General features: G+C 33.8%; 1 protein-coding gene across 2 annotated transcripts in view; it reads left to right on the top strand.

The window, feature by feature from the left end:
- LOC149786609 (uncharacterized) overlaps nucleotides 1-13,877 on the top strand; it is a 93,627-nt gene extending 79,750 nt beyond the window's left edge. For both annotated transcript variants that reach the window (XM_089977114.1, XM_089977113.1), the window contains exons 22-26: nucleotides 4,608-4,699; nucleotides 6,792-6,860; nucleotides 7,624-7,686; nucleotides 8,956-9,144; nucleotides 10,466-13,877. In XM_089977114.1, the coding sequence (XP_089833240.1) occupies nucleotides 4,608-4,699; nucleotides 6,792-6,860; nucleotides 7,624-7,686; nucleotides 8,956-9,144; nucleotides 10,466-11,402 (1,350 nt within the window). In that variant the 3' untranslated portion in view covers nucleotides 11,403-13,877. The remainder of the gene's footprint in view (nucleotides 1-4,607; nucleotides 4,700-6,791; nucleotides 6,861-7,623; nucleotides 7,687-8,955; nucleotides 9,145-10,465) is intronic.
- The last annotated feature ends 284 nt before the right edge of the window (nucleotides 13,878-14,161 follow it).

Consider the following 14,161-nt stretch of genomic DNA (forward strand, 5'->3'; position numbering starts at 1 on the left):
GTGATAATGTGCGGCGATCACGGTCAACCACCACCCGTAGCTGGACCATCTCCACATGATTGGCTGAAAAATTTCGTTGACCACTTCGAAGAAGTATCTGATGATCATAGAGCACTTGATGCAACGTTGAAGGAATTTAAAACATTAATCAGACTACAACCGAATAAAATTCAGTGTGAAGTAAAGCGCGAGATAATTTCAGAAACACCCATGAAAGACGATTTGATAGTTGCAAGTAGAAAGATAGTTCGTGATACACTTCAACGGGAGTTGTTTCAGTTACAACGAGAAAAGTTTCCAACGTTTCCAGTTCCGTTATGTTATCGACCAGCAGATATTGACTTTGATATACCTGGACAGACCGAGTCAAGGAAACAAATTCTTGTGTTGAATGATATTGTTGCAGTTGATGTTGATGTTGTTGAAGATGCTCTACGTGCTGATAAATCCCCGTGGACGCTTGGATACGCGATGACGATTCATTCATCTCAGGGATTAACTATTACTGATACAGTTGTTTGGATCGTTGATGATCGTATCGAATGGTCGAACCTAGTTTATCTTGCAGTGTCTCGAGTTAGAAAAATATCTCAATTAAGACGAATCGTCATGGACTCGTCAGTGACTAGTGATGATATTGATGAATGTAAAAGCGATATAATAAGAAAAAAATTATCTGGTTATAAACAAGGTGACAAAAAAAAAAACGAACGCGATTTTGATCTTGATGTTGATTTTATTAATGCGCTGAAACAAACACAGAATAATCATTGTGCAAGTTGTAATTGTATAATGTTATGTCGGTATCTGAAAAATGACCCAAGACAATTTACCGTAGACAGAAAAAATAACAATCTTGGTCATACACGAGAAAATATCATGTTGACCTGTCTTGAATGTAACCGACGTAACGGAGCTAGTAAAGTGATTTGGGTGGTAATTGTGTGTTATCAGGAATTATCTGTAATTGTTCACGTACAAATCCACGTTGACTAGCAGATGAATCCAGTCTGTAGATTGCGGGTCTACTTGAGTATCTTGTCACGGTGGATATCTTATGTTTGGTAACACTCCAAATAAGATCAGTCGCTCTTTTTTTACCGCCTTCAAGTTCACCGGGCTCGTATAAATACCTGACAGTGATATTAGCTAATAATGGTTGCGCTGAAAGATCACGTTGTTGTGTAGATGTATTTTTTTGTAATTGCATGAATAGGTTTCATGTTGGTTGTTCGAGTAATCTCATTATTTAACGCTGCTATCACATTTGGTAATCTTGCCACCCATTCATGAGATCTTTTGTCTTGAATCAATTCATTCGCGTATTGATATCCAAATAACCGCTCAGCAAGTGTTCGATTAAATCGTTCAACAATTGCCTGATCACGATGAATTGCAGTATGTCCTCGTCGTATTTTGACATTATGTTGCTTCATTAACGATGATACTGGACCAAGAAATTCCTTGCCAGGGTCAACTTGTAAGAGCTGTGGCCATCGTAGACCACCTCGTTGATAAATTCGTTTAAAAGCATCGGCTACCTCAGATGCTGTTTTCGTTGATAACGGTTCTGCATCTTTATATCTACTTGCAACATCAACAACAGTTAGCGCGTATTTGTACATTTTTCTACGTACAGTATCATGTGGTAAAAACAGAATATCAGCTTGATGAACTTCATTAGGAACACTGACACTGAAATGTGCAAATCGAATTTGCTTAGGTGGCGGTGGGTAAATTTGCCATATTGCCTGTTTGGATAACCACGCTTTAGCAGTAGAATGTTTAACCGCTGCTGCATCAGCGAGTTTACTAATTGCTGCTTTACCCTTCCAGTATCCAATTGGGGAATAATAAATCGATTCCATTTTATATATTACCAGCCCCTAGTGCTAATTTACCTTTCATCGCGGATCTTACTAACCAATTAACTAATTTTTCTTTGATATTTTTATTTTTTATAGAATCTAGCGCATTAATTAATTTCACACTGCATTATGCCTATGTTGCAGGTCATTGCTTTTATACGCAACATCATGAGCATGGCATGCTTTATCAATAGCGTTTATTGGTTCCTCGCCTGGTTTTGGTTGATCTTGATTATCAAGCCTGATATCGAGTCGAGTACCAGGACCGCAATAATTATATCCTGGTAGGTGTAATTCTCCTGGGTATTTAGCCCACGGAGTCCCGGGTAATTTTGTTAATTTTGCTGCAATATCACCCCAGTGTTGCTTTTTTTTTAACGCTGACTTTGTCCCTGAATTATCACCGGGAATAAATTTAAACTTCTTTGTACCACACCGCGTACACTCACCCGTAACCGCTGATCTGTTATTTTTTGTGGTAATAGTTGTTAGTGTATCCGTCGGGGTACGCGTCCTGCACTTCACACAATATAAATTCATGGATATTTTATACAGCATGGATATAATTGATTTCTCAGCGACAAGAAAACGAGAACCTGTCAAGCACCATCCTGCGTTACCAAATTCCATCAGAATGATAATAATAGGACCATCTGGAAGTGGAAAGACACAGTTGTTACTTAATCTTATAATGAGATGGTTAAAGTGGGATAAATTGTATTTGGTAGCACCGTCAGTTGATGATCAACGATGTTATAATGTGCTTAAGGATTTTAATGAAAACGCGCAAATAGATAAAGATAACGATGTTATCGAGTTTATAACCGATATTGATGAAGCACCATCAGTTGATTCCATAGACGGATTTATTAATAATTTAGTTGTATACGATGGACAAACAATCAAATCCAGCTAGGATTTTTTCCCGTGGTAGACATAAAAACACTGATGTCATTTATGTTACTCAACGATACACACAAATACCAAAAGTGATCAGAGATAACTGTAATATTTTTGTTGTGTTTAATGGAGTTGATACACATACGTTGCGAAATATTCATCAAACCTGGTGCAGCGGTGACATGGATATAATTAAATTCAGGAACTTCTTTTCACGAGCGCAAGCTACTCCACACGGGTTTATAACAATAAATTTGCACTATCCTAGAACAAGATATCGTATTGGACTTGATAAAATATTTGGATAAATTAATAGCAGCAGAGGGGGCGATGACCTCAAGTTGGTTCGTTTTTTGTAATATACTCGCCATCGCAAAACCTAGGGACTCTAGGGACTCTTTTGAGAGCAGCCTCTGTAGTTAGTTATTTTGATTTTTAAGGTTATTAATCCTTTTTTTTAGGAAGGCTTATTTCGGTTTTTTGACGCTTCCAAAGTCGGTCTGTTCGCCCCCTCTGCTGCTCATGCAATACGACGCCTACAGTGTAAATACATGTACATGTACATGCTTTTTGTACACACATTGTTTACATAATTGTACCTTACTTCATTGTTTTATATTGTTCATATTTTTTATCTGATTGATCGTATCTTCCCTCCGCCCACCTCTTCCCGAATTCCACCCCTTTACAGACTTCAGGTTATGTTCTTGTTTGAACATTCACTCAGAGGTAAGAATTTAATGAAGTATTTCTAAGGTATTATATTCACTTTAGCAATGATCTGCACATTTCCTTTCCTTTCTAGGGATTTGTGGATATTTACATCCAGTTTTGTCATTTTAGTTCATTTTTCATGTTCCTTTTTATTGTTAGCGTTGGTAACATCTATATAACTGATGAATAAAAGGATTTTAGGGAATAAAATTAGAATTAACACATTAACCCCTGGAGCATTTTGTTGTTGTTGTTGTTGTTGTTGTTTTTCTAGGGTTTAACGCCATTTTCCAGCACAAGATAGGCTATACATGGCGGCCAGTATAACTGGTGGAGGAAGAACCCTGGAAAAACCAGGGAAGAACCACCGACCCACGAGAAGCTACTGGCAGGCTTTACCACGTACCCACGTGAAGCATTTTGTCATTTTAGCCTAAAAATCGAGTAGGAAACACATTTTGAAAGCTATTTCTGAATAGACTCGAAAACACCAAATCTCCGGTCATATTTCAATAACATACTGCCTAGTGGTGTTAGAAACATCGATTTTCGTTGGCTATTTGACTCGCGCATGAGCAGAAGGGTAAAAGTTGAATTTTTTTTTAATTTTTTTTTTTTATAGCTAAACGGAGCCATTATTTTTGTATGGAGACCACTCTTTATTCCACATGCCCATCTTATCCTACTTTTTGCAAAGGCTCATCTGTCTGTTTGCAGTTCCTACCGGTTTGCCTTAGATCTAAGACCAAAAAGTCTAAAATCCGGACACAAAATCAGATTCCGACCACGGGCAAATTTTGGGTAAAAAAAAGGTCGGGTCCAAAAATGAGGTATTTCTATCTGTATTTTGTAGTGCAACTAGATATTACAGATTATGTGGTATCATTGTAGCGCTACATCTGTCTACCTTTCTATAATACCACCCACTTTAGTGTATCATGCATCACCATGACGCTACAGAGCACGGCAGTTGGCTACTACATCCTGCCCCGTAAAGTCGTCGCTAGGGGTTAATGTGTTAAGAACGTAATCCACCATTGACAGTCTTATCATATTCTTTGAGACAGTAAATAGTTTATCTCGTTCTTATTTATATGCAGTGGTTAAATTTTTAACTTTCTTCAGCTGCACAAATATCCTTTGCAAACCAACAGCCTACCTCTAAGTACAACACGATCGCAACAAGAAATGGAGTCCAATAGGTCCACTTTTGAAAGGTGAGTAATATTGTCTATTTACAAGTTTTGAAACTATTGAGATCTAATATATTTTTGTTTATAGCATTTTGTGGGCCATAAATTATATATTAATCACATACATGAAGCAGAGTAGCAAGTCGAGTTACCAACGTTTGAAATGAAACCTCGCTCTTTGCGTCTGTGTTGATGTTCAAGATACTTTTATTAACTACATTACTTGATACTTTTATTGACTACATTACTTGATACTTTCAATGACACTACTACTTGAACTTTTATTGACTACATTACTTGATACTTTTATTGACTACATTACTTGATACTTTTATTGACTACATTACTTGATACTTTTATTGACTACATTACTTGATACTTTTATTGACTACATTACTTGATACTTTTATTGACTACATTACTTGATACTTTTATTGACTACATTACTTGATACTTTTATTGACTACATTACTTGATACTTTTAATGATTGCAGTATTTGATATTTTAATGACACTACTGCATGATCCTTTTAATGGCATTACTACTTGATAATTTTAATGACTACTATTTACTGCTTGATACTTTTAATGACAGTACTACATGATAATTTTACTGACTCTATTACTTGATACTTTTAATGACTGTACTATTTACTAGTTGATGCTTTCAATGACTGTACTATTTACTACTTGATGCTTTTAATAATTGTACTATTTACTACTTGATGCTTTTAATGACTGTGCTATTTACTACTTGATACTTTTAATGACTGTATCATTTATACTACTTGATGATTTTATTGACTGTACTACTTACTAATTGATGCCTTTAATGACTCTACTATTTACTACTTTATGCTTTTAATGACTGTACTATTCACTACTTGATAATTTTAATGACTGGTACTGTTTATTATTTGATGATTTTAATGACAGTACCGTTTCCTACTTGATGCTTTGAATGACTTTACTATTTACTACTTAATGCTTTTAATGACAGTACTAATTGATACTTTTATTGAATTTACTCTTTGATGCTTTTAATGACTCTACTATTTACTACTTGATACTTTTTTACGACTGTACTATTTACTACTTGATGCTTTTAAAGATTGTACCATTTACTACTTGATGCTTTTAATGACTATACTATTTACTAATTGATACTTTTAATGACTGATATTTACTACTTGATGCTTTTAATGACTGTACTACTTACTAATTGATGCTTTTAAAGACTGTACTACTTACTACTTGATGCTTGTAAAAACTTTACTACTTGATGCTTTTACAGACTGTACTATTTACTACTTGATGCTTTTAAAGACTGTACTATTTACTACTTGATACTTTTAATGACTATAATATTTTCTACTTGATACTTTTAATGACTATAATATTTATTACTTGATGCTTTTAAAGACTGTAATATTTACTACTTGATGCTTTTAAAGAATGTACTATTTACTACTTGATGCTTTTAAAGACTGTACTATTTACTACTTGATACTTGTAATGACTATGATATTTTCTACTTGATATTTGTAATGACTATAATATTTTCTACTTGATACTTGTAATGACTATAATGTTTTCTATTTGATACTTGTAATGACTATAATATTTACTACTTGATACTTGTAAAACTGTACTATTTACTACTTAATGCTCTTAAAGAATGTACTATTTACTACTTGATGCTTTTAAAGACTGTACTATTTACTACTTGATACTTTTAATGACTATGATATTTTCTACTTGATACTTGTAATGACTATAATATTTTCTTCTTGATGCTTTTAAAGACTGTACTATTTGCTACTTGATACTTTTAATGACTATGATATTTTCTACTTGATACTTGTAATGACTAATATTTTCTTCTTGATACTTTTAATGACTATAATATTTTCTACTTGATACTTGTAATGATTATAATATTTACTACTTGATACTTTTAATGACTGTACTATTTACTACTTAATGCTTTTAATGACATTATTACCTGATACTCTTAATGACACTACAACTGGATACGTTTAATGACTCTACTACTTGATAATTTGAATGACTGTGTTGCTTCATACTTCAATAAATGTACTACCTGTCGTTGCAGAATAATTAGTGACATTTTAAAAGTGAAGGTAACAATAAACGACATCGTACCAGTTGATGGTTCTCAAAAGTAAGTATCTCTTTTTTCCGATACAAATATTTTTGATATAACATTTTGAATCAAACATGCAAATGAGAAGTCTTTGTAAAACCTCTACAGAACTAACTCGCTCTAGATGAATGAAACGTGCATAACCTTTTAAAAATCAATAAATAAAGGGAGATATAGCAAGAATGAAAGAATTAAGGATTATTCATTTTTTGCTCTTTGTTATGCTTTTAAACTAGAAATATGCATATAATAAATAGTCTAATTTAAACCAAAACAAATAAAAACCTACACTTTATTATTTTATTTTATCCAGGCGACTTGCTCTTGATTTACCTTTTATGCATGTAGTACAAATAAGCTGTGTATGTATTAGCATATGTTAAACTGAGCATACAAGTTAGCATGAAGTATGTATATACAGTCCTGTCTCCTTTATGCAGCATTCATTATTCTGACAATCATTTTTATGTCCCGTTAACAACAGATATGGTTTCTTACCGGTCATTTATACTTGACTTTGTTTATCACAATCACCATGAACCAACGTTTTAAGTAGCAATTAACTGTGTTGGATAAAGAAGCTCAGACTGTATGCATGACTGACTGACTGACTGACTGAATGTATGTATGTATGTATGTATGTATGTATGTGTATGTATGTATGGGTGTATGGGTGTGGGTGTGTATGCATGCATAAATGTATGTATGTATGTATGTATGTATGTATGTATGTATGTATGTATCTATTATGCAGATATAAACATTTCTTTCCTTGTTCTAGGTCCAGGATCTTCATTTCTGCCAAAGAGAATGACACCCTCTTATCATCAGAAAAATTAATAAGGTTTGTTCTATAAGTTCAATAATTTGCTTTCTTAAACAGAGTTTGTGGTTATGTTTATCATTGTCAGCATCATGTGCTTCAGAGAAGGTATGCTGAACAAAGAATCGTTTTATTTTACAATACGATAGAGGATAGAAGAGCATTCTTACTGCGTTTTCCAAATGACTTTTAATTTCGAAATAAAATATTCTATGAATTTAAAATGATTTACGTTAGTATTTCGATTTGAAAGTAATAACGGATTGGAACCTTCCCCTTTATTTCCATTGAAATCGCTCTTTGCTGTTCAACCAAACTTAATGATTTATGAAAGTGTAATGTATATTTTTCTAAACTTTTGCTGAAGTTGTATGCATACATTTTACATGTTATATCATGGTAGGTCCTGTGTCAATATAACTTGTTTCTGATTTTGTGAACCGACTTTGTAATTTTGTTATGATTGCTTTTAAATTTCATGCCCATTAAATTTGAAAGTAAAAATCATGATTATATAATATTTTCTCCTTTTTTGGTTCCTACTTCTTTGTGATCTTTGCTGTGTTTCTAACCTAATTCTTACAGGAAACTTCGTTGTTGACGAGAGCTCTTTACTAAAAGAAATGTGTCTAATGTATTAAGTATTCCAGTGGTATAACTGCTTTATTATTGTTTATTTTATTTCATTCAACGTTCTTCTTTGTTTTCATGAAGAAATCGGTTCCATATTTCAGCTTTTCCCGTATACAATACCTACAGATTAAAATGATCAAAGTGGACTCATTTTACATTCTGTAACGAAATCCGATTGGACAACATTGCCTGCACCTGAATTAACAAAAATAATAATTTCACTCTAACGAAATCCGTTTTGCCGGGATGGTTCAATGCTTGCCTCTAAATTAACGTGGATGGATGGATGGATGGAGAGAGAGAGAGAGAGAGAGAGAGAGAGAGAGAGAGAGAGATTGGGAGGTAATTCCTGATCAGCATTTTACAATGACATTAGAGAAGGTATCTGAATGCAGCGTTTCTCTTACTGTATATTGAAAAGTCAGGAATGTACAATTGGTACTAGTTTATATTTCATTCCTGACAAAATCTAGCATTCGCTTTACAGATAAAAAGACAGCGATAAGTTTACGAGCTAAGCAAGGCTGAAAATTCTCTCTGCTGATTGTATGTGAATAGAAAAGTATCTTGATCATAATTTAAACTGCTGTTGCACAAACTTGATCTTTGATGAAATAACAATTAACCAAGTAAAATATGCATTTCTTTCTTTTCTAGTAAGGTTCTCCGACATTATGATGTATTATTCTCTCATCTGAATGGAAATTACGCCCAAGCCACGTCCACAGTGCCAAAAAGTAACGAATCTGCTATGACAGCTCCCGTGATAGCGCTGATAATAATCGCTTGTGTTCTTTTGATCGGCAGTCTTGTGGCCATACTTGTTATTCGAAAACAGTATAACGGGTTTGTTTATTTGCTTTGTTATGCATGTAATTGTTATTGGTGTCGATACTTACGTGTGTAATTCAAGAGCGTGGATCTTGGTAGACAATCAAATTGAAATCACGTCAAAGTCGAAAATCATTCAATGCGACATTGAATGATTAAATCTTCAATAATCTACTTTTAAGTGTATAATTATTATTACCTCGATTTGAAAACTTTGCTATATCAACTTACAAAAACACAGAAATTAATGGCAAGGGTTAGAAAGTAATACCTTTGTTTTCTCACTTTACAAACAATAATGGTTAAACGATCTTGATTTCTCATAATTAATTTTTTCTTGTCAACAATTCTCGTAATTAAAAATAGTTTATACCTAATACAGTTCCATACCAAAAAAAAAAGTTGAAATTAAATAAATACATAATAAACGACTCACTGGCTTTATTGGTTGATGGCGATTGAACGGCATTAATGCCCCCAATGTCTCCGTTATTTGCACAACGTCGTATATGGCAAAGCATCTGAATAATACTGAATCTTGAATAATGATAATGCTCCTAAAGATCTTTTACAACCAGATAATATCAACGTTTCATCACATTATGAGTCATGTAATTTCTACCTCGAACTGAGAAGCTCTGCAATTTTTCACACGTGTACAATTTAATCCGATGTTGATCGACCACATCCGTGGGCCAGTTGATCTCAGTCTAAAGCTGGAACATAAGATGTGATGATGTCACCATTGTAAAGACAAGACGACAACACGACGCTCGGTCGGATTGTCCTCAAATCAAGTTGGCCCTTCCAAGTTATTCCGCAACCAAGCTGATCACTAGTATTCACCCGAATCATATTTTTATTTAATGCACGCTTTTTCTCCTCAGATCCGCTTTTTAAAAAAGCGGGCCACCCTCTCTTCGTTCTCTCTCGAATCAATTTGTTCGCCACGTGTGAGAATGCTGTTATTGTTAGAGTAGTCACAAATGGAATTTATGATTGTATCACATCACTACATGTAGGTCAGTCTCGAAAAAGAACGGAATTAAGAAAATCCTCGTTGATTGAATTAAAGGGTGGAGCCCCTTAACTCTCAATTGATTATTTCCAAGTCGTTTAAACCTAACATCTTGATTATTTCAAAGAACGGTTCAAGTTAGAGAGCTCTTTTACTAAATCATTTCCTTCCTTCAAAACTTTAGTTAGATTGAAATACTGGTGAACGTTTATAAATATGGCGGCATTGAAGCGTGAAATAAAATCGATCTCAACTCATCATCATGATATTTGGAACGGGGAGACAACAATAATTTCTCCCCATTTTCTTATTTTTCAGACATCGAAGGTACAAGCGGTTGTACGACAATCTGACAAAGCATAGTTCATTATACGAATCACAAGACCTGAAAGTGAGAATGGAGGACGAAACATCTGATTACAATGGTTCTGTTAATACACAAGATCTTGAAATTTCTGACAATAACAAAATAGGAAATCCTGCGTCATCGATGAACCCTCTGTACGGAGTGCATCCTCCTGCCTCTACCAGTGTGGCAGAAGCTATGCTGAGTCTCAATGAACTTTCAGAGCGTTTAAATGAAGAGGATAATGTACCCAAACCTGATTATGAAAATGTACCTACAAACGTATACAAACCTGACTACGAAAATGTATCTTTACCAGAAGAAGATAAAAACCTAACTGAATCGGGAGAGCTTTTATCTACAGATGCTCACCACAATTCTTCTGGCCTTGAGAATGTAGAGATCCTCCGCAGTGAGAGTCCAACTCCAGACTACGATCAACAGTACGGACATAATGAGTATGTTAACACAGCGTCAAAACCAAATGGCATCACATCAGAACCGGATTCGGATGTCGCCACGAACTCACTCAGTACAGACAGTGAAAAGAACAACGTAAAAGTCAAAGAAGAACCGCTACCTGACTATGATAAAAAGCAGGTTCGATTCTCACACCAGGTTCTTGATCGTGACGAGAACAAAATGACTCCTTTGAAGACTGACGATGAAGAGGAGGATGGTGACAGCAAGGAGAAAAGCGATATAACGTCAGAAAACAAAATAGGTGAAAAATCAGGTAAACGCTTTCTGCCACCATTGAATCTAGACACTGAGGATCCAGATGAGCCCAAACTAAACGTTTCAGATGAAACGGGATGGCTTGAGGAAGAAATCAATTCGCCAGTAGATGTCATGACGGTCAATGACAAAGATAATGAGTTTTTTGAAGAAGAAGTAACATCCCTCTAAATTTAATAGCATGTATATTTGCACCTCAGAAATATAATTGAATCGGAATATGTAGAATATATACAACTTGTAGGACATTTAATACACATTTACTCTTTAATTAAAAATATTAAGGACTTCATAAACTAATTTGAGGATAAACAATGTATGATATGACGGATTTAAAGATTACATTTTTCAGTGATACCGTTAAAAAAATTGCAGTTCTTTTGTATCAACAGTAAACTCATAACTCCATGAAATTAAATTTAACTTTTCTTCCATTGTAATTCATTTGACAGAACATCGTGACGTTCTACCAAACGTTCATTTACTTCAAAGACTCGTTTTAAATTCTACTCTGTGAGTAAAAGTGGAAGTATAAAAGTCAAAAAATTAATAGTAGTTACTCAATAAAATTGACTGATTTCATAATAGATAATTAATTGATGCAATATATTTTCTATTAAAAAAAAGCCAGGCACAATGTATATGATATATTTTCTGGCAGTATATATATATATATATATATATATATATATATATATATATATATATATATATATATATATATATATATATATATAATACAAATTGTGTGGCAAATAACGATCATTTCAAGTGCACTGGATCCAGCAAGGGATCACGTGTGTCAGGGATTGATTAAGATAAATGCAATAAACTGACAACGAACAGTGCAAAAGAAGTATCCAGCTAGCCGAGCGATTTAGACTCTTTAATGAGTCTTTTTCAAAGGCAAATACAAAACATAGACAAGACAAACAAATAAAACGGAAAACGGTTATGTTTGCGAAACTTTACATGGCTATTTCTACAGCAATTCAACATTTTAACTATATTATGTGTCAGCTAGTTTTTTTCAGCTTGTATAAATTGATGAGCCATAACGACATCTGTTATTGTATGTAAATGTATGTAAGCGCAGATTATATCCCGGATATTACATTGTTATAGTAGTCATAGGATATTAAGCAAATTTAGAGAATTATTTAAAAGAAAATTTGTAGGCTGCAAAAGATAATTTTATTTGTGCATGGTTTTCTTAATCTGATATTCTTGGTTAAAATCGCTTGGTTACAATGTTCTAAGGCGGCGTATCTAGTAAGATTCCTTTTCGTTACTGGGTTTGGGACTCCAAATGGGGTTGTGAGCAATTGCAATAAGTATTGTATCACTGAACGTGTGGCCATATATGTGTGTGTGTGTGTGTGTGTGTGTGTGTGTGTGTGTGTCCGCTTCAATTCGGTTATTATTGTCTTGCATCATGATCATTTCTGCTCCCCAAATGTATATGTTTCATTTTCTGTTATAAAATGTTTGATATGAACAATGTACATGCGACCCGGGGTCGTACATATGTATTTATCTTCAGATTTTGGTATTTGTTTTACAGGTCTGTCTGACCTATATCGACAAATTCAATACGAAATGTGTCGCTTGCTACGAAACACTCTGCATATGTGTATACTGATTTGCTTCCTATCGATAATATTATATTCAATATTATTATTATTATTATTATTATTATTATTGCTACTACTAACACTACATCTGAAACGATAATTTACTGAGTTAAATACAAGAACTCTGACTAGATATTTATGTAATGATGTTAGACCCCGGTATATGGAATTCCTTTGATATTCTGATGTTTGATGCCAAAGACGAAGTTATTCAGAAGGTCACCTAAACACAGCTATATGGACGGGTGCAATGTGTGCTAAGTCCATTCCAAAAAATATTTCCACATAGTACGACTGAGGTAATAAGAGGGATTTTTGTACGTTTTACGATAGTATACTCATAAATCTACGTGCTCAAAGAAAAAGAAACCACAATATCTGAAATATAATTTTATGTCAGTATAAAACGTATCGTCTTCAGTTAGCATCAATGAAATAAAAAAAAAAAAAACGCTTTCAACATAGATGAGACAGTGATTTACCTCTGGCCCGACACATGGTTTAAGGAAGCGGTCATCACTCTTCCAGAGTTTAGTTGAGAAGACTTAACTTGAAGTTCATCTTGAAAAAATAAATCAATGGGTAATCTTCTATACCTTACCTACCATACATATTTCTATACTAATATGGTTGCTTTAAATATTGTCTTTGCTATTAACTATTATGATTCAATAACTGACTGGTGGACAGATAATTTTTCAATTTTTATTTTTGTACAGCTGTTTGTTTTGTGTATTAGGCATTTGTATTCCAGTTGAAAATCTCTAGAGTTGTGCTTTGTGAGTCTAGCGTTTTTTCATTGCTTGTATTTAAGTGCTTCATGACATACTTCTTGCCATTGTTAATTTTTAAAACAATACTTTTAAATATACCAAATGTTTATGAGATACCATTTTACATTTACCTTTGCGTTGCGAAAATGTTAGAATCTTGTTTATCTGTAAAAAGTATTTTTGTAAAGAATTACTTCTCATTTATATTTTGATTGTGTGAATAAAGGGATCAAAAGGAATCCTACTTGGACTTATATCTGTTTTTGACCACACTTTACCAGACATTTATTCCTACGTCATAATGTCAAAGAAAGCGGAGTAATGGAAATATCCTCGAAGAAGATTAGGGGTGTCATGAGGTTTGATTAAAAGGGTTAGAAGGCGCAAATAATGGCTTTCAAGCGGCATTTTCGTTATCTTCAATATTTTTGAAAATTTCTGTAAAATAAATTCAGTGATAGCATAAGTATGTTTAATGAACAAAACTATCTGTTTCTTCAGTAACCATGTTAATCAAGTCAAT

The sequence above is a fragment of the Sinohyriopsis cumingii genome, chromosome 12 (genome assembly GCF_028554795.1).
Source record: "Sinohyriopsis cumingii isolate HCF-2022 chromosome 12, ASM2855479v2, whole genome shotgun sequence".
NCBI lineage: Eukaryota > Metazoa > Mollusca > Bivalvia > Unionida > Unionidae > Sinohyriopsis > Sinohyriopsis cumingii.